The sequence below is a fragment of the Diabrotica undecimpunctata genome, chromosome 5 (genome assembly GCF_040954645.1).
Source record: "Diabrotica undecimpunctata isolate CICGRU chromosome 5, icDiaUnde3, whole genome shotgun sequence".
Lineage (NCBI taxonomy): Eukaryota > Metazoa > Arthropoda > Insecta > Coleoptera > Chrysomelidae > Diabrotica > Diabrotica undecimpunctata.
In genome coordinates, this window is record NC_092807.1 from 135,207,269 (window position 1) to 135,233,336 (window position 26,068).

At 34.6% G+C, this 26,068-nt stretch overlaps 1 protein-coding gene across 1 annotated transcript in view; it reads right to left on the bottom strand.

Annotated features, from left to right (window-relative positions):
* Positions 1-25,282, bottom strand: part of LOC140442486 (sortilin-related receptor-like) — a 97,813-nt gene extending 72,531 nt beyond the window's left edge. Inside the window, 4 exon segments of the mRNA XM_072533554.1 lie at positions 10,586-10,834; positions 11,358-11,519; positions 20,606-20,857; positions 24,931-25,282. Of these exon segments, the coding sequence (XP_072389655.1) occupies positions 10,586-10,834; positions 11,358-11,519; positions 20,606-20,857; positions 24,931-25,140 (873 nt within the window). The 5' untranslated portion in view covers positions 25,141-25,282.
* Between the last annotated feature and the right edge of the window lie 786 nt (positions 25,283-26,068).

Sequence of the window (26,068 nt, forward strand, 5' to 3'; positions counted from 1 at the left end):
TGTCCTCGTACACACATCGTCTCAGGACCAGCAACTTTACGTGGAGTCATACGTCGCCATGTTACCAAATACACTGGTAACTTTAACATCATAGAATGTATTACCATATAATGTAAACCAAATTTAAAAAAACAATATTTAACGGGTTTTTACTCACATATTTAGTGGCTCAATACATGTATACCCACCTAGTGCACTGATGATGGAATATGGATTCCAAAAACGTTTTGGGATATAGCCCGATTGGGTTTTTTTAAATTATATACCTTTTATAAAGGATTTTTAATCCTTTATAAAAGGTATATAATTTAAATAATTTTTTTTAAGAAATTATGTATTGTTTCTATATGCACATTGGATTAATAGATATTTGTATAACAAGGGAGCAAAGTGCTACGTTTCCTAGCGAGAATAAAGTTAACTGTAATCATTTAAGGGAGGAAAAGGCACTTTACTACCATGTTATGCATATGATTTTTTTCACCTTCCTCAATTAACAAGTCATTTTTTCATTTTTAAATAATTTATTTATATAACTAACACAAAATTTATTAGAGAACTAAAACTAACAAGTAGGTACAGTATAACTGTAGTTTCATAATTGCATCCTAAATATGTTTAATTTGTGGTTGGCAATTATTTATATTAATGTTAAATGTGCAATTTTGAGCAGTGGTTTGAATAGCACTAGAAGTGAGAGCTGGAGCCAAAGTAGTTTCCGTGATATTTTCAATAATAATACCACTAGTGATTCAATTTTCGCGATAAGTCTGTCGATTTACTTCTAAACGAAACTGAGTTGCTTGAAAACACCACGAGTCCGTAGGACGAGTGGTGTTTTCTTTAAGAAACTCAGTTGAGTTTAGAAATAAAAGACAGACTTATAAGCTAAATTAAATCACGAGTGGTATTTTATTAAACTATTTCATGAACATAATACATTTGATCTAGGTAACCCAAATCTACCCATTTTTTGAATAATTCACAATTAGTCATAATCATGAAATATTTATTATAACTATAAATAATTTGTTACAATTATTTTTTACCTATAACAATAAATAATTTGTACATGAAAAAATACATTATTCTCGACTATAATTATTATAAACGGTGCAATTGTAAAAATTTTGAATAGTATGACCGTTATTAGGTGGATACAATGTATTGTTGCTATTATTACTTGATGTACTTGGAGTATTCCTAAAAGTATTCACTATGTTCTGATGATGTTCGGCACTAAGATGTAAATACGGTTTCATCGAGTTCGAACTTCCATGTCCAGTAATTTTCATAGCTGAAACGACTCATTTTGACGTAAAGCTACAATAATTTTTTTCGCAAAAGTCAAAATTTGCTTTGCGATCGGTATCCATGGTTACGTCGTTGAAAACACGAAGCTGATAGACCAATCAGAATTGAAAGACAGTTGGTGTTTTCGTGATAACACAAGCTGTCTTTGGATTGTGATTGGTCAGATTATGTGAAAATTTTAAGATGAGTGAAATAGTCACTAACACTTTTATTATACACTTGGTATCCCCCGAAAGTACTAGTATTTGGCTGATTACAATCTACTTCTTTAACTAAAGTTGGAAAAAGACAATAATAGAACCCAAAAAACAATTACAGAACATGAAACGAAAAGGAAAGAAGCTAAAAGAATCTACAGGCAAAAAAAAGAGGTATTCGGAAAGAAAATTAAGAACAATAGAGAAGCATTACATTAGCAAAGAAATAAAAAAATTCTATCAAGAACACGCAAACAATTTTTGTAGGAATAAAGAAGAACTGCTCCTTGAAAATACTGCAGAGAAATAAAACAGATGGGCACAATATTTTGAAGAACTGCTAAATAATGAAGAACAGATACAAACAGATGAGGCAATAGGCCAATCAGAGGATAATATTGAGGAGTACGTAGAGAAATCAACAGAACAGGAAATAAAGGAAACAATAAAATTGCTTAGAAACAGTAAAAGCGCAGGGAGAATGGAATCCTGGCGGAAATTTTAAAGGAAGGAGGGGTCACAATTACAATGCAAAGAAAGCTATGTAATGTGATACTGAGAGTGTCGAATATTTGCCGTTATTTTTTTAATATAAATATTTAATTTCTGGAGATATATTACCTTCATTAATACATAAGTATCATCGAGGGCTTTTAGTAAAAATTTATTTACTTCTTTTTTTAAGGTTTTTGCCTTATTAGCTTTATGTCCCTGGTTTTGCCTTTTCAAGAAAGCAAATCATTTTGAGTATTAAATATTCACATTTTCCTTTATTTCGAGCATGGTACGTAGCATCGAAAATTTGAACACAATTTGGCTCTTAATGTATTGTTGTGAATTTATTAAAAGGTTCAATATTTATAACACTTACGGATTTAATTTATTTCTTTATTTATATTAACTTGTCTGACAATTTATTATATCCGTACGTACAAATTCGCGAGCGCGGGTCTTGAGTATTAACTGGCCCTCCATATAAAAATGTTGTATTTATATACGAAATCCTGATATACTAGAACAGCATCGAAAGATCGAGAAGCTTGGCCGGCTCATTCACCATAATTTTGGTTCTAGACTTCCACCGAAATTTCTACAATAAAACAGAATAATTAGTCATAAAAGTTAGGCCAGTATATTTATCGTAACATTGCCCCCCTCTTAAAAGATGGTTCCTCCTGGAACCTTGTCGGGACTGGAACCGGAACTGTATGCTGGTATCGGCAACTGGACCCTCTTTTACAACTTCCAGTTGTATAAAAATGACAAGGGACGGTTTTCTCTCCGCACCAGTAACTATGCGGATTGCAACAGACTAACACCTGGACTTCGGTGTCTTTAAAGATCTCCTCCACCATATTTCGGATAACCCTCCAATCTAATTGGCGGCACTCCAACTTTGGCATGGCTAACTTTTGCACGTCGGACTCTAGTACGTGCCCTCTCAATTGAAGTAAGGCTTCCCATACATCTCGGTAGGTAGGTTGGTCACGGGCAGTGTCCTTTGTTACCAGGTAGAAAAGGTAACGTGATGCATCTTGGAGTTTCAAGGTTTTACCGGACGCTGGCACTTGGCATTGAAGTTCTGCAACTCGACCAAACTTCCTTCGAAAGACGGATGCCAACCCTGGTGCGTCTTTGATACTGGCCGGGATGGTAAGGGCCAGCGAGTAGTCATCGGGGAGCGCGAGTAGATCTTGCTTTTCTTCAGTGGTAACACCATGTCTCGCTTTACCGGTACCTCCATAGGCACCCATGAATTCCTCAAACGTGAGGTCAGACACATCTTGGACTTGGTTTACTTCCACTTCTTCATCTACGTCGTGGTCACCTTCGAAAGATGCCAACCGGTTATGGTGTACTATCATCGGCTTTCCCTTCGGAATCTTGCTTATTCGGTAGATGACATCGTTGATCTTCTCCATAATGAGGTATGGACCTTCCCAAAACTGCTGCAATTTGGGAGAACAACCTTTTCGCTTCTTGGGATTATACAGCCATACTTTGTCGTTCTTCTTAAAGCAACCCTTTTCGGCTTGTGTATCGTACCGTTTCTTCATTCGGTCGCTAGCGATCTGAAGGTGGGAACGGACCAACTCATGTACATCGTCCATTCTTCTTCGTAATTCGATCACATAATCTTCACCTGCTACATCTTCTCCAGGTCGACACCCAAACTCTAGATCACAAGGTAGTCGCATTTCGCGTCCGAATAGGACTTTCGCTGGTGTCTGGCCTGTTGATTCGTTAACAGCAGATCTGTAGGCCATTGTGAAGAACGGAAGGTATTGGTCCCAGTCTCGCTGATGATCGGACACCATCTTTGTCAAATATTTGCCAACTGTCCTATTCATCCGTTCTACCATACCATCAGATTGCGGATGATATGCTGTAGTTCTTGTTTTCTTCATGCCTAGTCTATCACATATTCCTTGGAATAGATCGCTTTCGAAGTTCCTGCCTTGGTCACTATGGATCTCCAAAGGCACTCCAAATCGGCTGATATATTCTTGGATCAACTTATCTGCAACGGTGGCGGCCTTCTGGTCTGGAAGTGCGTAAATCTCGACCCACTTACTGAAGTAATCCATTACTACCAGCATGTACTTGCCTCCATTTTCACTTTCTGGAAATGGCCCAGCGATGTCCAAAGCTATTCTTTCAAACGGGCTTCCAACATTATATTGTCTCATAGGAGCTCTCCTTTTCCGGTGAGGCCCGTTACTCGTAGCACAAATAGTACATTTCTTACACCAGTCTTTTACGTCGTCGGAACTGTTCATCCAATAAAACCGTTCCCGAATTCGCTGAAGGGTTTTCCTTACACCAAAATGCCCTCCCGATGGACTGTCGTGTAACTGACGAAGTACTTCGGCTATTCTGCTCTTTGGGATCACCAACTGTCTTCTTTTCTCTGCACCGTCATCATTTTCCAGGACTCGTTTGAGCAAGCCATCTTCGATGATAAATGAGTCCCACTGGGCCCAATACGTCTTAACTACTGAGCATAGGTTTGATATTTCCTGCCAAGGTGGTCGACGGTTTTCCTCTTTCCATTTTCGGATTTTCTGTATAACTGGATCTCTCTCTTGTTCTTCCCTTATCTTAGTAGGCGTCCAGTCGTCGTTGACAATCGTCGTTCTTAGCACTGCTGCTTCCTTGGATTCCGTTTTGTTGCAGTGGGAACACTCTGCGGGGCATGGCCTTCTGGAAAGAGAATCAGCATTTCTGTGGCTAACTCCGGCTCGGTGCTCAATCTTAAAATCGTATTCTTGGAGTCGTTCGATCCACCTGGCTATCTGACCCTCTGGATTCTTAAACTGCATCAACCACTTAAGGGCGGCATGGTCGGTTCGGATTAAAAACTTCCTTCCATAGAGGTATTGATAGAAGTGCTCTACTGATTTAACTACTGCTAGAAGTTCTCTTCTCGTGACGCAATAATTCCGCTCAGGTTTTGAAAGAACTTTACTAAAATATCCGAGGACTCGTTCCTGTCCTCCTTGAATCTGAGACAGCACTCCTCCAATTCCCACATTACTTGCATCCGTATCTAAGATGAACTCTCCTTCTGGCAGTGGATACCCCAAAATTGGTGCTGTTATTAAATGCTTTTTCAACGTTTCAAAGGCATTTTGGCAGTCTATATCCCAGCGGTATTCTCTTGCTTCCTCTGTAAGTCGCGTTAATGGCTTAGCGATATCTGCAAACTTCTTAATAAACCTCCGGTAGTAAGTACATAGTCCAAGAAAACTTCTCACTTGATGTTTGTCAGTTGGTTTTGGCCATTCCTTAATGGAATCGATTTTTCCCTTATCCACGGCCACTCCTTCTTTACTGACTATATGACCCAGATAATTGACTTTACCTTGAAATAGCTGGCACTTCTTGGGGTTTAGCATCAATTGGGCAGCTTTAAGTCGATTAAAAACGTTTTCTAAATTCCTCAAATGATCTTCGAATGTCTCCCCCAAGACGATTATGTCATCTAAATAAACCAGGCATGTTTTCCAAGATAACCCTCTCAACACATTTTCCATAAGCCTCTCAAATGTCGCAGGAGCATTACAAAGTCCAAATGGCATAACGTTGAATTGCCACAATCCAGATCCTGTGGTGAAGGCTGTCTTTTCTTTATCGACTGGGTCCATTTCTACCTGCCAGTATCCAGACTTCAAATCTAAAGTAGAAAACAATTTACTTCCAGCCAATGTGTCCAATGTGTCATCGATCCGAGGCAGAGGATAACTATCTTTCTTGGTAACGTTGTTCAGCAAACGGTAATCCACACAGAACCTCGTCGTTCCGTCTTTCTTCTTAACCAGGACCACCGGAGAGACCCATGGACTCGTAGAAGGTTCTATCACCCCGTCTTTCTTCATTTCCTGAACAATCGTTTCAGCTTCCTCTCTCTTCGCCTGTGGTAATCGTCGAGCTGTTTGACGAATTGGCTTAGCATTACCAGTATCAATTTTATGCTTAACAACGGTAGTTCTTCCCGTCTTTCCTCCTTTCGGTACGAAAATATCACGATACTGCCGAAGAAATTCCCTTAATTTCCTTTTCTCCATCTGATTTAGAGACTGTCCTGCAACTGCAACCATTTGGTCGAATTTGTCGTTGGAATTATCAGATGTTGTCGCCTGACGAATTATGGATGTCACAGGTACACAAGTTCCTACTTTTGTCTCTTTCTTTATGGTCACTGGGTAGTCGTTGACATTGATAAGTCTCACAGGAATTTCTTTAGCCGAAGTCACCAATTCCTTTCCAATTATGATTCCACGGCCAACCTCATCGTCGTGGTTCCAAGGCTCCATCATAACAGGTCTCCCTTCGTCTACAATTCCCTGTAGTCGCGCTACTATGATCGTTTCGCTTCTCGCAGGCACGACTGTATCTTCTGTAATGGCTGCTTGCACAGTGTTGTCATTATGTGGATGGAGAAATACCTCCTCGTTGCCAACTTTGATTACCTTATTCTTAAAATCCAATTGGAATCCATGCATATTCATTACGTCCATTCCTAATATAACATCCTCTTCGATGTCAGCAACTATAACAGTATGGACAAACTTTTCTGCCCCAATTCCCAATTGTACCTGGATTTCTCCATGAATGTTGGCATTTTCACCTGTAGCGGTCCGAAGTCGTAACCTCGTTGGTAACAGTTTCTTTCGGCTGTTTATAACTGTCGGGCGTATAATGGTTCTGGTCGCTCCGGTATCCACCAACAACGTATGCTTTTTACCATTTATGTCTCCATCTACATATACACTATCTTCACGACATTTCAAAGAAGCTATTAGTATGAGAGGGTCTTTGGAAAAGTTCTGGGTCGAAGCTGCCCCCCTAAGGCTGACCCGTTCTAGTTTTCCTGATGGTGAGTTTCTTGATTTGCGTCGTACCTAGGGTGCTTACAGGAGCTTCGTACGTGTCCTATTTCGCCACAATTCCAGCATCTGATGGTCTTCGTTTTCTTGTATGTCATGCTTTTCATCATATTAACGAGCTGGTCAAGTTTATCTTCATCTCCTTCCTCTTTTACAGTCCTAACTTTACTGTACCCGCCAGAGGCCTGCGTAGCTGACTCGTATTCGAGGGCGGCGGATAGGACATCAACCAGCGTCTTGTGACGAGCTAATCGCAGTGTTCTCTGCATTTCATGATCACGAAGACCATCAATAAACGTTTGAACGGCCAATTTTTCCATCATGTCTTCGGGAGCTGTTGGATAAGCATATCGTACTAATCTGGCAATATCTACCTCATATTCTTGAAGAGCCTCATCTTTCTTCTGTCTACGATTTTTAAGCTGTGACTGATATACATGCTCCAAATGTTCGTGGCCATATCGCATATTTAACCTCTTCTTCAGTTGTTCGAAATCATCGGTCTCCTCTACGGCTATGGTCTGAAGCACATCTAAGGCATCTCCTCGAAGGGCGATAGTCAGGTTTACAGCCTTTTCTTTTTCAGACCATCCATTTGCTCTTGCGGCTGATTCGAACTGTTTCATGTAGTTGTTCCATGATGATTTTCCGTCGAAAGTTGGGACTTTAACATGAATAGAACCTCCACTTCCTTCAAATTTCGGCCGTGTCTCCAACTTAAATTTCGTCTCGTCTTCTTTTATCTCCACTGTAATCGGATTGTTACCTCTCTCTGCTGTCCCTGTTTCCTCCATCTTCTTTTCCATCTCTTTCCATATCTTTTCTTCGAAGGCTAACATATCGGCAGCAACTTGGTTTTTTAATGAAGATATTCTATCGTCCAGGGCAGACATCTCAGAAGTGACTTTAGAGATTTCCGAAGAGATGTTAGCAGAGACTTTGCTTTCCAGCGAAGAAATCTCGTTAGAAACTTTGTTTTCTAATGAGGCGATGTCGCCGGAAACTTTTGAAATATCGCCAGAAACTTTGTTCTCTAATGATGCGATGTCACCAGAAACTTTGGCTACATCACCAGAAACTTTGGCTACATCAGAAGAAACTTTCGAAATATCGTCAGAAACTTTGTTTTCTAATTTCGAAATCGACGAGATAACAGCATCTTCAAATATATAAGTCTCTGGATCTAGTCCTTCTTCTAGCAAAGCGTTCTTTAGTCGTTGGACTAACTCAGCCTTTTTTCCGGTAGAAGCTAATTCTCTGTCTTCGAGATGTCTTCTTAAATTCGTCACTGTGAGCTCATAAATCGTAGCCATTTTCACAATTTATTTTACGTATTCACTTGTATTATTATTATAAGTCTAATTTATGTTCGATCCCACTCTGACACCATTTGTTGTGAATTTATTAAAAGGTTCAATATTTATAACACTTACGGATTTAATTTATTTCTTTATTTATATTAACTTGTCTGACAATTTATTATATCCGTACGTACAAATTCGCGAGCGCGGGTCTTGAGTATTAACTGGCCCTCCATATAAAAATGTTGTATTTATATACGAAATCCTGATATACTAGAACAGCATCGAAAGATCGAGAAGCTTGGCCGGCTCATTCACCATAATTTTGGTTCTAGACTTCCACCGAAATTTCTACAATAAAACAGAATAATTAGTCATAAAAGTTAGGCCAGTATATTTATCGTAACAGTATTTACTAATATCGAAAAATACCCCAAAATAACATTTTCTGAGTAAGTACCTACGAATGCGCTTTTCTTCAGCCCATTATTGCTTAAAATGGAAATACTGTTTTTCCCACGTTTCTTTGAATTGTGGGTTATTAAAGATTGTATTATTAGACTAACTTATTCAAAAATATCTGTTGGTGTATTATTAATATCTTCAAATTCGCTTGAATCATGTAGCATTTGTAAATTCCTTGGTATATATTGAAATCCCCTCGTATATGTATTAAAAAACCCAAGAATAATCTCAGTGAATTTCTATTTCCTTTCGTACATGTTAAAACACAGAAATATTCTTTCAATTCAGATCATATCAGATTCAGATCAGATTCAGATCAGATCGATAATAAACCATTTTAAAGTTTGTTTATATTTCACAAATAAATATTCTCGTTTATATGTTTTGTTTATACTAAGTTAAGCAAATGATTTTTAAGAATTTACTCACTCTCAGTAATGCTGGCCGCTGTTAAAGGCGTGTTTAGTTTTATTGGAGTCCGAATTTAGCATCAAATTCGTATTGTTTTGTGTCTTTCGCCTTTTTTTCATGGGAAATTGTGTAGTATAGTAGCAGTTTTATATGCAGTTAATTAGGTTTGGAAAGCGATTACAACAAATTTGAAAGATATCCACATGTTCCAGTTTCCTGTTTTTTAAGAAGCCCAGTCTGAAGTTTGTATCCAGTGCCGCCCATTTCAACCTCAACGTCCTAAACAGCCGTTTGAGGATACTTTTTTCACAGTTTGGAGATGCAGTTTATTTTCGTGGCAGAGAAAGTATAGTATAAGTCCAGTTTACAACTCAAGTGCATTTTAGTGAAATCAAGGTAACTTTTTTTTGTTTTAAACTTTTATAAAAGGAAGTATAAACATGTTTAATAATAATTTGCTTTCATAACAATTTAAAATAATTTGTAGTAATTAAAATTATTGACATCTGACAGCTAGTTTTATTTTTTGACATTAGTTTGTTTTGTTTCTAGAAAAAGGTTAACCTCTATGAATAGTCTCATTTAAAAGGTATTTCTTTATTTGTAATAATTTATTTCTGCCACAGATTATAGCCCAGTAACATTTGTAAGTATTGTAGTATTTGTAGTATCTCCAACACCTAAGAGTTTGTAAACGTATAGGACATAGTAAGTGTTTCTCTTTGTTATTTTTGTATTTACCTTTGTAACTATTAATATAATATTTTTGTTATTGTCTATATTTTTGTAACAGTTTGTGGTGATACAGTAATAAATGTTTAATTTTTTTCCCTAAACCATTTTGTTTATTTATTTTAGAAAAGTCTCCTAACCTCTCCCTTGTGTTTTTTAGGAAGGAAGAACCTATCCAGCAGGAAGTTCCTCGAAGCGGCGTCCCTATTTCAAATAGCTAGAGGACCTTCTTGTGTTTTGTTTGCCAATTCGTCCAGGAGATTCATGTAAGTACCCCTTTGTTTATTTTTTTGTAGTAGCCCCTATCCAATCCCATTGTTTCATTCACTGATCCACGACCCAGTTCTCCAAATAAACCCAAACGCCGTTCTTTTACCCCCAGTAACTTTTGTCCCCAATGTTTAACCCCCATAGTAATACCCTATGTGGTAGGCAAAATATTCGTTACAATCACTCATTTTTATATATTATTTTATATTCTGTAGATATATATTATGTGTACAACTTTGAAACTACTAACCTGTCAATCGACCATAGCATGCTATAAAATTTAAAATCATAAATTCGTAAACCGGATGAATCTATTAATTGAAGTCAAATTATTAATGGGTGATATTCTTAATATAGTGTCGCGTAATAATCAGTATTACTGACGTTTGGGATGCAACATAAAAATGTTCAAAGTAATGTTTTATTTAAATTTAAATTCTAATAAAGGACTTCAGGAGTTTTAATTTAAAATATTTTGCTTATTTTAATTAACGAAGTCACTTACCATTACATTATATTTTGTAAAAAAAAGATAGTCTCCTTTGATAAAGATATCTTTCACGTTTGAAGCGTGAACGTCTGACACTCTATATTTAAAGAAATTCGACGAATAAAGAATTGTGCTCAAACCATCTGGTTCGAATTCTTTCACGACAACATTGTATTTGTCATCCTCGTCTTTCAACCAGTAGAAAGCGTCAATATATTCTTTAATCTTTCGGAAAGATTTTCCGAAATCTTCTGTCACCCATAGCTAAAAAATAAGATATATAAGCTGAGATACCATACATAAAAAGAAAATTAATTTTAATCTATTAAACAAGTGTATGAAAGAATATCCTTAATCAAAACACAGATTTATCTCACGTTATGTATTATTCAGTGTGCATATACAAATATAATGTAAATAATTAAGAAAAGATTAATTTAGATTAATTTCACTCAGAAATTATTTTTTGACACATCTTATTTGCATTTTTTATTGATGTTATTATTTATCTAGTTTTGATAAGCGCCAGTACCACCCATATCTGCCTTCCTTTTCCTGTATTTAAATTTTTAATTGCTTTTGATGTTTTATTGTTTACAAATTTTTAATCTGCCAGACACTTATAGATCATTAATACTATTTCACCCGTTCCCGTTTGAACAATTAAATCCTAAATTTTTATATTGTTTCTGTTTAAATAATAAAATTTTAAAAAATATTTTCGTTTTTTTTACAAGAGAAACATTTTTAGACAAAAATGACATGATAAAATATGTATAAAACTTACCGTATGTCTTGTGATGTTTTTGTCAAAAAGAAGAAAAGTCGACGGATTCAACTCATCGAAAGATAGTTCCGAAGGCGTGAAACTCAAATTTCTCCTTTCAAAAGTTTTTCCATAGTCAGTTGTAATGTATATTACATTGTGTTTGATATCTGTAAACACAAACTGGAACAAAGAAATAGTAGTTGAATATAAAATGTAAACATAATCAGGTTGCAAATTAATCTATAATATAAAAATGAATCGCAAAATGTGTTGGTAAGCGCATAACTCAACTACGCATGGACCAATCTTAACAATTCTTTTTTTAAAATGTTCCTTGAAGTCTAAAGATGGTTTTTACGGCAAGAAAAATTCGAATAATTTCCCGGAAAACCCTAAAACAGTCCTTTTCTTTTTTCCATACAAATATTTTCGGAGCGGTCTGTTCGGTCCGGTGAACACCTTGAAAGAATTAATTCAAACAAATCTTCCACTATTGAATGAACAACACAAGTATGTATTTGATACACCTATGAAAGTAACAAATGATAAAACAGGAGGGATTTACTTCTTAGATGCACCTGGTGGTACAGGAAAAACTTTTTTGATTTCATTGATATTACCATCAATTCGCTCAAAAAATAAAATTGCAATTGCACTCGCTTCGTCGGGAATCGCAGCAACTTTGCTTGAAGGTCCATTCAGCTCTAAAATTGCCATCAAACATGCAAAGCAACATTTCGAAAAACTCTGCAATGGCAAAGGTTTTGCAGCAATGTGAATTGATTGTTTGGGATGAATGCACGATGGCACATAAAAAATCTTTGGAGGCTTTAGATAGAACCTTACAAGATCTACGGAGCAATCATAACCCATTTGGTGGTACAATGATTTTATTAGCAGGAGATTTTCGTCAAACATTGCCAGTGATTCCACGATCAACGCCAGCTGATGAACTCAATGCATGTTTAAAGTCTTCCAATTTGTGGAAACATGTCAAGATATTACACTTAAGCAAGAATATGCTTGTCGAGTTGCAAAATGACCAATCTGTAGACATATTTTCTAAACAACTTATTGACATTGGTAATGGCAAATTTCCTATAGACATCTTGACTGGTTGCATTAACTTTCCTCAAAGTTTTTGCCAGTTAACTCGATCTATAGATGAACTTATTCAAAAGGTGTTTTCAGATGTTACATAAACCATGATTGGTTTAGTGAATGGGCTATATTGGCTACAAAAAACATAGATGTAAATGAATTAAATTTAAAAATTCAAGAACAAATTACAGGCGAATTGAGGATAAATAAATCAGTTGATTCGGCTACTAACCAAGATGATGTCGTCAACTATCCGCCTGGATTTTTAAACTCGCTGGATTTACCAGGACTACCACCTCACAATCTTCAATTAAATGTTGGATCGGTAGTTATAATGTTGAGAAATATCAACCAACCGCACATTTGCAACGGCACACTGTTGGCGATAAAAAAATTATTGAACAACGTGATAGAAGCAACTATACTGAAAGGAAAGTATAAAGGAGAAGACGTTTTGATGCCACGCATCTCAATGATTCCGACTGATGTACCATTTGAATTTAAATGACTACAGTTTCCAGTGCGGCTGGCTTTTGCTATGACCATAAATAAGTCCCCGGGGCAATCCTTAGGTGTTTGTGGTATTAGTCTAGAAAATCCATGTTTCTAACATGGTCAATTGTATGTTGCCTCTCCCCGTGTTGGAAAACCATCAGATTTATTTGTATATTCATCGGGTAATCAAACAAAAAACATTGTATATCATAAAGCACTACAATAAAAATAAAACAGATTTTTGTTAATAATTATGATTCACTTGATTTACAATACAGCGATTACTGAAAATACTTATATACCTTTTATTTCATTATTCTTTATTACATCGGTTATTAACCCTATGTTAATAATAATAGTAATAAATAATTAATTATCTCTATGTTTTATTATTGAAGCACCCACTTTATAAATATTTGTCACCTTTAGGTTCCCACTATCCCTTTAGATTATTTTTCAATCAGGTTTGAACCTTAAGTTTCGCTCTTAATTTGAAGCCCTTTGACAGACATCCCAGTCGGGGTTTTTAGTGGGTCCAAAAGAGTGACCAAAGATACTTAGGTCACCCGAGCTGACCCTCACACACCGCCCTGTAATCATGGTGACGGCGCTGGACAGCACAGCATGCGGGAAGTTGGTGACAGGTTGTTGAGGACGCGAACCCCAGTCATACAATCAGCTACAGCCTAACAAAAACAACAACCACAAACCACAAGTGAGCCAAACAATAACAAGAGCTCCATTCACTCAAGGTGCTGCGCTGGAACATCAGTCAGCGCTCACTTAAGCGGGACGACCTAGACAGCGCATGAAATGAACTGTATTTATAAACGAAACCATTTTGCGCATGTAATACAAGGTGACGAAGCTCGGTCGAGAAACGATCGTATATCGGCAACATCTGTATGCCGAATTTTGTAGGGAGAACCCAGAGATTCAAGTATCTGAATAGCAGATCAGTATCGGCTAATTATAACAAGTAATCTTGTCCTAGAGAGTGAAAGCGATACCATCAGAAGCAAAATCGAATGGGAGACTCATAACCAAGATCTGGGTATAGACCAAGTTCCTAATCATCAGATTCCTGAGATTCTCTACAAGAAACTCAACCTGTTACACAGCAGGTAAAGGCATGTCTGGTAGGTGAAATGGCACATGGCGTACAAGAGTTTATTGGGACAAACTCACAAACCCAGTAGACCACTGCTACCAAAAATAAACTATTATAAGAAACTAGATGCGCTGTTAAAAATTGTGGTGAACACTGAAGTCCTACCCAATTATATCAATGTTATGGGCATTAAGATCAGAACACGACGGGGTACTAATATCGGAAGAAATGAAAGCAGAATAGCATTACCGCTTTGATTGCCGCTTAGGAAAAAATACTTGTGCAGTAGTCGAGCACTATAAAAACACCGGTCATCTGTTAGACTACAACAATGCTCGTATTTTGGCACAGACTAAAAATTACAAAAGTAGGTTATTTAATGATTAATCATACTAACTAGCCTTAATGATTAATAATTAAAGAAATAATATTCCTCTAATGTTTTCTTACATTGTAATTTTTTGCATTTTGAAATAACTTTTACTTGTCCCATATTATTTATTGTTAACGAACGTGCTCAAAGATATTTAAATTTTAACATGCATTTTATTCGATGTACATATACATCAGCAATAATGTACATTATACATTAATATTCAATTTTATTTATGTGTGTAATCTTTTAAATTTTTGTAAGTATTGTAAATCTAAGTGTACGTCAGTGTTTTGAAATGTTTGTTTTTTACAGTTACTCCCGATAAAGTTATTAAATAAATGGCGAAATATTGAGGTTTAGAAAAAACAAATATTTTTATTTAATATAAACCACATACCCGATATTTCCAACATACTTATAAATTGTTTTTTGGTCGAAATAATCACGTAAAATATACATATATATATATATATATATATATATATATATATATATATATATATATATATATATATATTTATATATTATATATATATATATATATATATATATATATTTATATATTATATATATATATATATATATATATATATATATATATATATATATATATATATATATATATATATATATATATATATATGTAAAATAAAATTAGTGTGTCTTGGGCTTAGATTGAATAAGTAATATTATAGGTATATTCCCTTTTCCACCGTACACCCTTACATTATAGGTGTATAAACTTTAGGAGAAAAGCATTATGTCGAAAGAGCTGTAGTGATAATAAAATAATAAATAATAAGTATATTTTGTGAATGTTTTGAAAACAAAATTTTCAGTGTCTTATTGTTAGATAAAATGAATTTTCATCAAGAATCGGTCGGATCCATTAGATATAAGTGTATCCATTCAGAATACATAGTTTGAACGGTTTTATTCCATACTTAAGTCTTTTGCCAGGTATGTACTGTCGAAATCCTAATCTATCGCGGAAAGGCACCACGCTCTCGTCTTTGCAAAGTGTCTCACCTCGAATACATACTTTTTGAAATTGTTTATTTAGAATTTCAACTACTGGACTAATTTTATATAACCTATCTCGAAACCTTGGTTTCTTATCTAGTCCCATCCATATTATTAGGTCAAAAAATACTTTCATTTCCTCTTGTGTCGTAGGAAACCACTTAGATATTGTACTATTATCTGATATCATTTCATTTAAAATTCCGTCGATCAAAACAGGTACAAAGTATGGGTTAATCTCAGTAACAAGTAAATCTAAAACAGGTTCCAGAGACAACAAATAAAATTCAATAGGTAATTTATCTTTCATATGATCCATATTTCTGAAGTTCATAATTTTGTCATTAAATTTAAACTAATTTAACTCATTACTGTCAGTATCTTCCCAAATTATTATATTCTCTGACAAATCTAATGCGGATTCTTCAATTTTACAATTTCGGAATTATTATTTTTAACATTTTCTGACTAATTCCCGTCAATTTGAGAATAAGTTTCGTTACTTAGTTGTTGCACTCTCCTTGTATAAGTGGATCGATAATCGCAAAATTTTAAAAAAATTGACAAATTGATTTATAATACCCACCAAAAGTTACCTTTAGTAAAGACAATAAAAAAGTATTGCTACAATTTTTTGATAAAATTACATCTTCTGCCCTCTACCGGCCTTTGAAAAAGAAAAAATGGAATAATAATCACAAAATTAAAAAAAAATGACAAATTAATTGGAATATCCATCAAAAGTTACCTTTAGTAACGGTAATAAGAAAGTATTATTACGACTTTTGCATAAAATTACATCCTCTGTCCTCTACGGGCTTTTAAAAAACAAAAAAAAATGTTGGCATTATTAACAGAAGCCTGATCCTGGCGGTCCTGGATTGTTTAGTCTATTCCCATCAGCGGGAGTGCTGCGACTTTCAGTAAAGGAATCTAAAACTGAACGGGGATTTTTACTAGATCAAAGAAGACCTAGAAAAATGATTATTGGAAATATCGATGTAAAGGAAATCTTAAAGCTAACAAATAAGGTCAGAAAAACGAAAAAAGAGATGAAAAGAAAAGAACTACAACAATCCGTTCAACATGAAAGCAGCAATAACTTATCAAGTAAGCGAAAGCTAGAAACTGATATAGAAATAGATCATGAATTGCCTTATACTTCGCATGCCAATATCAATACAGAAATGAAGTGTACACAAAATTATTTCAAATTTCCTACCTTGGCCAAAGTCTGTGACCGCTGTGGACTATCGGACAGATCTTCAGCAGCTGTGGCAACGGCAGTGCTACACCTTGGAATTGTTACCGACGCTAACACGAAGAACGTAATAGATTGATAAGAGCAAGAGACCAATCAAGAAAAGGTTTTAAGCAAAACTCCCCCGAAACTTTGAAGGCCATATATTTTGACGGAAGGAAATATAAAACCTTCGTTATAGAAAATATTGAAGGCAAGCATTTTATTAGTTCAAGAGCCAGGCTCTATATTTTTAGGTTACAGAGTACCCCTTTCTGGATCGGCTCTAAGCGTTTGTCAAAGTATTATTAACTTTTTAGAGAGTTATTAAACCGAAGCCCTGGAATGTTGAATCAATCTCCATGGCTCTTCTTCTTATGGTGCCTATCCGTTACGGATGTTGGACAACTAACATGGCTACTTTGACTTTGTTGACTGCTGCCCTGAAAAGTCCGGTAGTGGTTAAGTTAATCCATTTTCGCAGGTTATGCAGCCAGGATATTCTTCTTCGTCCTGGACCTCCTTTCCCATTTACTTTACCTTGAAGTATGGTCCGAAGTAGGTCATGTCGTTCATTGCACATTATATGGTCCAGGTATTCTAGATTGCGACGTTTTATGGTTACGACTAATTCGCGCTCTTTACCGATTCCATGTAGTATTTCTTCGTTGGTAACTCTGTCTATCCAGGTAATCCTCAACATGCGTCTATAGCACCACATCTCAAATGCTTTAAGTTTCTTCAGTGATGCTTCAGTTAAGGTCCATGACTCCAAGCCATATAAAAGAACGGAGAACACGTAGCATTTTAGTAAACGAACTTTTATTTCCAATTTTATATCGTGGCTGTTAAAGAAGTTTTTTCATTTTGACGAAAGCTGTTCTTGCCTTTTCGATCCTTATCTTAATTTCCGTCGATTGGTCCCACTGTTCATTTAAGTTTGCACCCAGATAACAAAACTTGGTGATTTGTGGTATAGGTTGTTGGTTAACTAGTATTTGACCAGGTGGTATCCTATTTTTGCTTATAACCACGTATTTGGTTTTTTATGTTAAAATCAAGTCCAAACCTGCTACTTACTTCTGCCACCCTGGAGACAAGTGTCTGCAGACTTTCAATACTGTCTGCAAAAATGACAGTATCATCAGCGTATCTTATGTTGTTCAATCGTTCTCTGTTTATAAGTATTCCCTCGTCTATATCTGTTAGTGCTAGGTTCATAATGTGCTCTGAATATGTATTGAACAATAATGGGGACAATATTGCCCTGTCGCACACCTCTTTTTATCTTTATGTCGTCTGTTAACTGATCCCCAACTCATGCAGTTTGTTGGTAATAGATATTGTTTATTATACGGCGATCTCTACTGTCTAGACCAATTGAATTTAATATTTTCATCAGTTCGTCATGTTTTATTTTATGGCTCGATGGCTCACGTTGGCAAAAAAACATTCTACGTCTTTATGTTAGTACTGAAAATCCAACATCAGAATTAAAGGAACTGACCTTTATTGTCAGGGTTTATGATCCTTTATGGTTTCAGATTAAATGCAACTCTTCATGAGTAAATGGTGCAAAGCATGTTTTACAAACAATAAAACGTAGTCGATATCTATAAATCTTCTGCTATGTATGCTGCTTGACACTCGCTTGAATATAAGAGACCTTGCACTTCGTCGCATTCTCATTGAAATCATATTCTTCTTCTTCTCATTGCGCCGTCTCCTTTCGAAGGTTGGCGATCCAAATGGCAATTGTAGTTTTGGAAACTGCTGCGCGAAAGATCTCTGCGAATGAGCGGTCGAACCATCTCCTCAGGTCTTTCAGCCACGAGTTCTGGCGTCTTCCTACTGATCTTTTGCCCTGTACTTTTCCTTCCAGTATAACTTGAAGTAATTCATATCTTTCGCCTCTCAGCACATGACCCAAGTATTGCATTTTCCTCTCTTTGATTATTCTTAGTAATTCTTTTTGTTTACACATGCGACGAAGTACCTCAACATTAGTAACTCTTTGTACCCATGGAATCCTCAACATTCGTCTGTATATATACATCTCAAAGGCATCTATTCTTTTTTCTACTTCGGAGTCCATTGTCCAACTTTCACAGCCATACAGTAAGACAGAAAAAACGTAACATCTAATCATTCGGATTCTAAGCTGTAGACTAAGGTCTGATCTTGTAAAAAATGTTTTAATGCTCATGAATATTTTCCTTGCTTGTTCGATTCTTGACAGGATTTCTTTTTTTGGATTACACTGACTATTGATATTTGTTCCCAAATATTTTATGGAATTTACCTGTTCTATTATTTGACCCTTGGCATACACCTGTACGTTTATTGGTGTCTTTGAAAATACTAAAGTTTTAGTTTTGGAAACGTTTAGATGTAAACCGAACATTTCGCTGTGGTGAACTACCGCATTTATTATATTTTGTAGTTCTTGTGCGTTGCTTGCTATTAAGACGGTATCATCAGCATATCTGATGTTGTCTATGCTGATTCCGTTAATCTTAATTCCGCCTTGGACCTCGTCTAATGCTTCTCTGAATATAGACTTCGAATACAAATTAAAGAGTAGCGGTGATAAGACGCAACCCTGTCTCACTACTCGTCGGATTTGTATGTCTTCGGATGTTGTGTGCTCTATTTCAATTGTTGCCGTTTGGTGCCAGTATAGTTCTGAGATAATTCGCAAGTCTTGTTCGTCAACTCCAGTTGTTCTCAGAATTTCGATCATCTTTTGATGGTTAACGCATTAACGGAAATCATATTATATCCGACCTTTTATTATTCCTCAAATTAATTTTGACTCAAAGTTTGAAAGTAGAGGATTTGAAAAATATTATTTCCGGTTCTTCTGAAAAAATCATCGACATCGCTACATTTCCCTGTTACACAAAATCTGTAGAGAGATTCGTGAAGCTCGCAACTGAAGCGTCTTAATCGGTTGTTGGATCACAAAAAAGAGACAGTTTTATCAAGGCAAAAATTGATTCTCACTAAGATATGCCAAAATGTAAGCCAAAAAAAAAAATACAAACGATAAATAATTAAAATTAAAAGGGAGTGGGTAGAGAAATAAAAACGATATATTTTAAAGATATTTCAATTGAATATCATTTTTATAATAATAACATGGACTTATTACTTAACTTTTCAAATAAAATCAAAAGTTAGTATTTTTTATTTTTTTCAACCCCCGGTAGAGGGCAGAAAATGAACATTTTTTGAAAAATCACAAATAAAGACTAGGTTCGTAATACCAATTTGCAACTTTTGCGCACTATTCCAAAACAGTTTTCGAATTTTCGATTTTTCAATCCACCCTATTGTATATGTAGATGATATATTTTCAATAAATTTAATTTTTTTGGTCATACAAACCGAAAGATTTTCTTTTACTTTTAAGTATTTTTATTAGCAAAAATTGTAGTTTTCAGATAACTATCTATCTTCACTAGTACCATTAATGGATTGGTCAAAATTGGAATCGTCCAACAAATTTTCTAATCCACTGTCACTTTAAAAAAATCGCTCTCCTCTAAAATTCATTTAAGTTCATCTTCACTTAACTTTTGTTTATAAATCCATGATCTGCTCATTTTACGCACTACAATTACTTTATTTTGCAAGCGAACAGCACGTGTAAATGATAGTCAAAATAACATAAGCTCTATTTACTCAAAAAATGGTTGGAGTAACTAACCATAATCCATTTAATGCAAATCGTCTATGCTACTACGAAAGGTACACACCAAAATGAACAAAGATAGGTTTTGTGCCCACCAGTAGCCACATAAGTTGAACGGAAAACTTACTGTACTCATAAGTGGTGCACATGAAAGCTAAAGTTTTAAGTTTTGATAAAATTTATTGTCACACTCAAATCTGATTATCATTCAAATAGTACTTACATGCGAATGGAGTTTCGGATGACTGTAAAACTTATCCAATGTAGCGTATCCACCGTCGGGCAACTTGAAGTTTTCTGTTTTGTTTTGGTAATTATCACCATCGTCATAAGATACAAAAACTGTGGAAGGAGTAAGTGTCGTAAAGCCGGGTATTTTGGGTTCAGGATCGTTAGCCAAACATATGATTACTTTGCTGTTTTCGCCCACCCAATGTACCATCAAATTTTTGTGAGTGTCGTTCAAATAATTAACCTAAAAGTTACAAATATGTAGTCCATAATTATGTAATTATTATATTACATGTTAAGTTCGAATTATTTCGACTGTACAGGTTATGATAAAGGACGTGGGTGGTTGCTTTGCACTTCTATAGTGATAAATGCTTCTGTGCCACACATATATTTCTTGGAAGTTCTTTTGATTAAGAAATCCATATAAGAAACAAATTATTGTAGGTAAAAGAACATCACACACTCAATTCGGATTTCGAAACGGATTGGGAACACGAGAGGCTCTTTTTGCTTTAAATGTGTTAACGCAACGATGCAGAGACATGAATATAGATGTATATGCATGTTTTATTGACTATCGAAAAGCATTTGACTGCGTTAACCATCAAAAGATGATCGAAATTCTGAGAACAACTGGAGTTGACGAACAAAACTTGCGAATTATCTCAGAACTATACTGGCACCAAACGGCAACAATTGAAATAGAGCACACCCGAAGACATACAAATCCGACGAGGAGTGAGACAGGGTTGCGTCTTATCACCGCTACTGTTTAATTTGTATTCGGAGTCTATATTCAGAGAAGCATTAGACGAGGTTCAAGGCGGAATTAAGATTAACGGAATCAGCATAGACAACATCAGATGTGCTGATGATACCGTCTTAATAGCAAGCAACGCACAAGAACTCCAAAATATAATAAATGCGGTAGTTCACCACAGCGAAATGTTCGGTTTACATCTAAACGTTTCCAAAACTAAAACTTTAGTATTTTCCAAGACACCAATAAACGTACAGGTGTATGCCAAGGGTCAAATAATAGAACAGGTAAATTCCATAAAATATTTGGGAGCAAATATCAATAGTCAGTGTAATCCAAAAAAAGAAATCCTATCAAGAATCGAACAAGCAAGGAAAACATTCATGAGCATGAAAACATTTTTTACAAGATCAGACCTTAGTCTACAGCTTAGAATCCGAATGATCAGATGTTACGTTTTTTCTGTCTTACTGTATGGCTGTGAAAGTTGGACAATTTACTCTGAAATAGAAAAAAGAATAGATGCCTTTGAGATGTATATATACAGACGAATGTTGAGAATTCCATGGGTACAAAGAGTTACTAATGTTGAGGTATTTCGTCGCATGTGTAAACAAAAAGAATTACTAAGAATAATCAAAGACAGGGAAATGCAATACTTGGATCATGTGTTGAGAGGCGAAAGATATGAATTACTTCAAGTTATATTGGAAGGAAAAGTACAGGGCAAAAGATCAGTAGGAAGACGCCAGAACTCGTGGCTGAAAGACTTGAGGAGATGGTTCGACCGCTCATCCGCAGAAATCTTTCGCGCAGCAGTTTCCAGAAGAACTACAATTGCCATTTGGATCGCCAACCTTCGAAAGGAGACGGCGTCATGAGAAGAAGAAAAGAACATCGTTTAGATATATTTCTGGGTTTTGAACGCTTTGCTTTTTTGTAAATCTTAGTATCGTAGATTTTGAGCTGGAAAGTTTGATGCCGTGTTGTGTGGACCAAGAATATACGTTGTTTACAGCATTTTGAATAAGATTTGATGTACTGGATATGCTTGCTCCACTACAGTAAATGAGTAGATCATCAGCGTACAGCAGAGCTTTTACCGGTTAGCGAACTACTTTAGAGATGTCATTAATTGCTAAGTTAAACAGAAATGGACTTAAAACAGAACCTTGAGGTACACCATTGAGCTGTTTGAGAACATTTGACTCATTACCTGTAATATTATTCCCAATGGAAATTTTCACGTGGAAATCAAAACGTCAAAATAAACTTGTTTTAAGTAAAATTGTGGCTTATTCGTAATAAAAATAGTAAACTATTTTATTAATTTAAATTAAAATTAAACTTACTTAAAGATACTTTTTCAATAATTTAAATACTTAAATACTAGGGGGGGGGGTAGGGCTCCTTTGTTTAGAATTTATGTTGGCGCCTTTTTTAGAGGTTGGGTTGGCGCCTTTTTTATGAGCCAGTCCGGCTCATAGATTACTTATTTTACGACGAAAATTATTTATTTTTATTTTATTTTTAATTGCCGATTTTTTAAACAATATGCGGAAATGGAGGAATTACTTCTTGTTTTCGATGTAGTCACAATCAGTGATTTTTTTAAACTAAAATATCATACCGAATCAGGGAGATTTAGAAAGACGCAAAGTAAATACATGAAAGAAATCACTTCATACCATGGGGACAAGGAAAGCTAGTACACTAAAAAGCCATTTCTATCAGAAGAACAATTAGAAACGATATTTATTTAATTCTATGGGAGAAACAAATAATATTTTAAAAATAAAACAGTAAAACCTACAATTGCCAAGCTCTTAAAGCCTAATTTGTGATTTCATTCCTTTAAACAAAGCAATAATTTTAATTAACTCAGACAGAAAATATGTTCTGAAGCTATTTTCTTGTGGCATTTTAAATTAATTTATATTTATAAAATTAATTAATTTATTAATTAATTTTAAATTAATACATTTATTTAAATGGGAATAAGCCACAATTAAAGGTTAAAATACGTTTATTGACGTTTCAATTTCCACTTCGGAAATCGTTCTCAAAATACAAACATTAGTAAATTAAACAAATTTTGTTTTGTTACTTAGTGAAAAATTCTTCTAATAATTTAATTGTATCTGACTCATCTATATTGACAATTCAGACATACCTTATACATTTTAAAGTAGACGACTTTAAAATGATATTGCCAATATTGTTGAGTTGCGTTCCTGGGACGACTTTACTTATAAGATAGTTCATTCGATTACATGAAATCAACTTTAACTTGAGAATATCCGTCAGAAAAGATCATAACATGTAATTCGTCTTTAAAAAGACAAATACATGCCATGATGACAGTAAAATTCTCCTGTTAGTGATTCCATAGTAAATTATGAGGGAAAACCCAGAAAAAAACCTCATAATACTATCCCGACATGGTAAGTATTTGATCGTGCATTTAGTTTACCTTCAGTAAACACCAAATTCCGATTTTATATGTTTGTTATTTAAAAAACATAAATGATGTATTCTCTATATGTTACTGACATTTAATAACTTCCTCTTTCAATATGGGTAACCAGATCCTACTACATTCTGCCGAGGAATTCGCGACACAATTGGTCTCATTTAGCATAATTAGAGCCGCTTCTTTGATTTTTCTCTTTTTACCATCCGTTTCTTTTAGGACTATATTTGAATCATTCCATTGAACCCTATGTTCATTATCCCATGCGTGTTTACATATTTGAGATCTATCAAATTCTCTATTTTTAATATAGGATTGATGTTCACTTATTCTAACATTTAATGGTCTTGATGTCTCACCTAAATAAAACTGATCGCATTCACAAGGTATTTAGGTATTTTATAAATGCAATTCTTTGTCCTTTCTTGTTCATTGTTAGGTTTGGTTTTGGACAAAATAGATCTCAAAGTGTTTGTTGTTTTGAATGTTGTTGAAATGTTGAATTTATTTCCTATCCTTTTAAGCTTTTCCGATAATCCTTTTATGTATGGTATTGTTATTTTCCTCGTATTATTCCTTGAATATGCTGTAGGATCTCGTTCTAAGTTGTTTTGTTCTATTCGATCAATTGTTGAAAATTCCTTATTTATAAACGATAATCATTTTTTAATAAAACAGATGTTAACAAATGTTTTTCCTCCAAGAACGAATTTTCGTTAGAACAAGTAATTTTGGCTCTATCGTATAAGGATTTAATAATTCCCTTTTTAATATTAATATTGTGATTTGATTTGAAATTTAAATATCTGTTGGTGTGTGTTGGTTTTCTATACACCCGAGTTTCGTATCCAGTATCGTTCTTAGAGATTAAAACATCCAGAAAAGGTAATGTGTTATTATATTCCTTTTCCATGGTAAATTTTTCACTAAGTAACAAAAAACAAAATTTGTTTAATTTACTAATGTTTGTATTTTGAGAACGATTTCCGAAGTGGAAATTAAAACTTCAATAAACGTATTTTAACCTTTAATTGTGGCTTATTCCCATTTAAATAGAAAATATGTATAATTTTTTAATTACCTTTGTCACTACATCCGATAAATTACTTTCGATCTGTCTTCTTTTTCGGCGAATTTCTCCATTGTAAGTTGCACTATCTGGAGGAGCATCAAATATGTTTGTTTTCGAACTTTTTCCAATACCGTCAATATGTCCGTACAATGTCTTTGATTGAATATCGAGCCCTATTGTTAATTTTGTAAAAAAGAGTATAAAAAGTAACAAATACATTGTCCCTACTTCATTACTACTAAATTCAATCACAAAACAGATTTCTTTTTATTTATCTAAAGAACATAAGGGGTTTTACAATTTAATTTTTAATTTTGTATAAAGTTCAGATGTCTTCGTTTATCACTTAAAAATGAATGCGTAATATTACACTGTGTTCGCTTTTAAGATAATTTGGTCAAAACATAATCATGCCTCAGTCACGTGACGGTAATTTTGAGATTCGGTGCAATGAGCCAAAACGTTCATATTTTAATTAAAACCAAAATTAAGTTTAAACATTATATTTTCTAGTAAATTTTTATTTGTCGTTAATGATAATAAACGGTGTTTTAAAAACATAAAGTAATAGTAATTTATAGTAAACAAATTATTATGAAATATATATAAATATAATTTTATATCTTTCGATATAAAAAAAAGATGTTAAAAAGATGGCGGTACAGTAGACTAGCGCGAAGATTTATACTACATAATAGCCCAGGGAAATAAGCAAAAAGTACCCTGTTTTTGACACTTGACCGGCCAGGAAAACGATAGTTTTTATGAGTAGTATGGTCCTCTCTAACAAAAACCTATATGTTTCCTGCAGTAGATTTTTTGGACTTATATTAACAAATTAAGGTCAAAAAACGGAACATTTTTGCTTTTTTCGTCTATCACAAAAAGTGAAGCATTTTAAAAAATTTTACAAGAGAAGAAACTTTTGAGTCATATAAAAACCTTCTAAATGGCGTTTTCTAAATGTTTCTATCCTTATTTGTTGCATAGGAAGATGCAAAATAAGTAAAAAATTTCGGTTTTTTTTATAAATGTTAATAACTTTTTTGAAAATAAACTCATAACGTTTATATTTCATGGAATGCTGTGTACTATAGTGCTTAAAATATGGTCAAAATTTCAAAGTGATCGGTAAAATGGTTTAAAA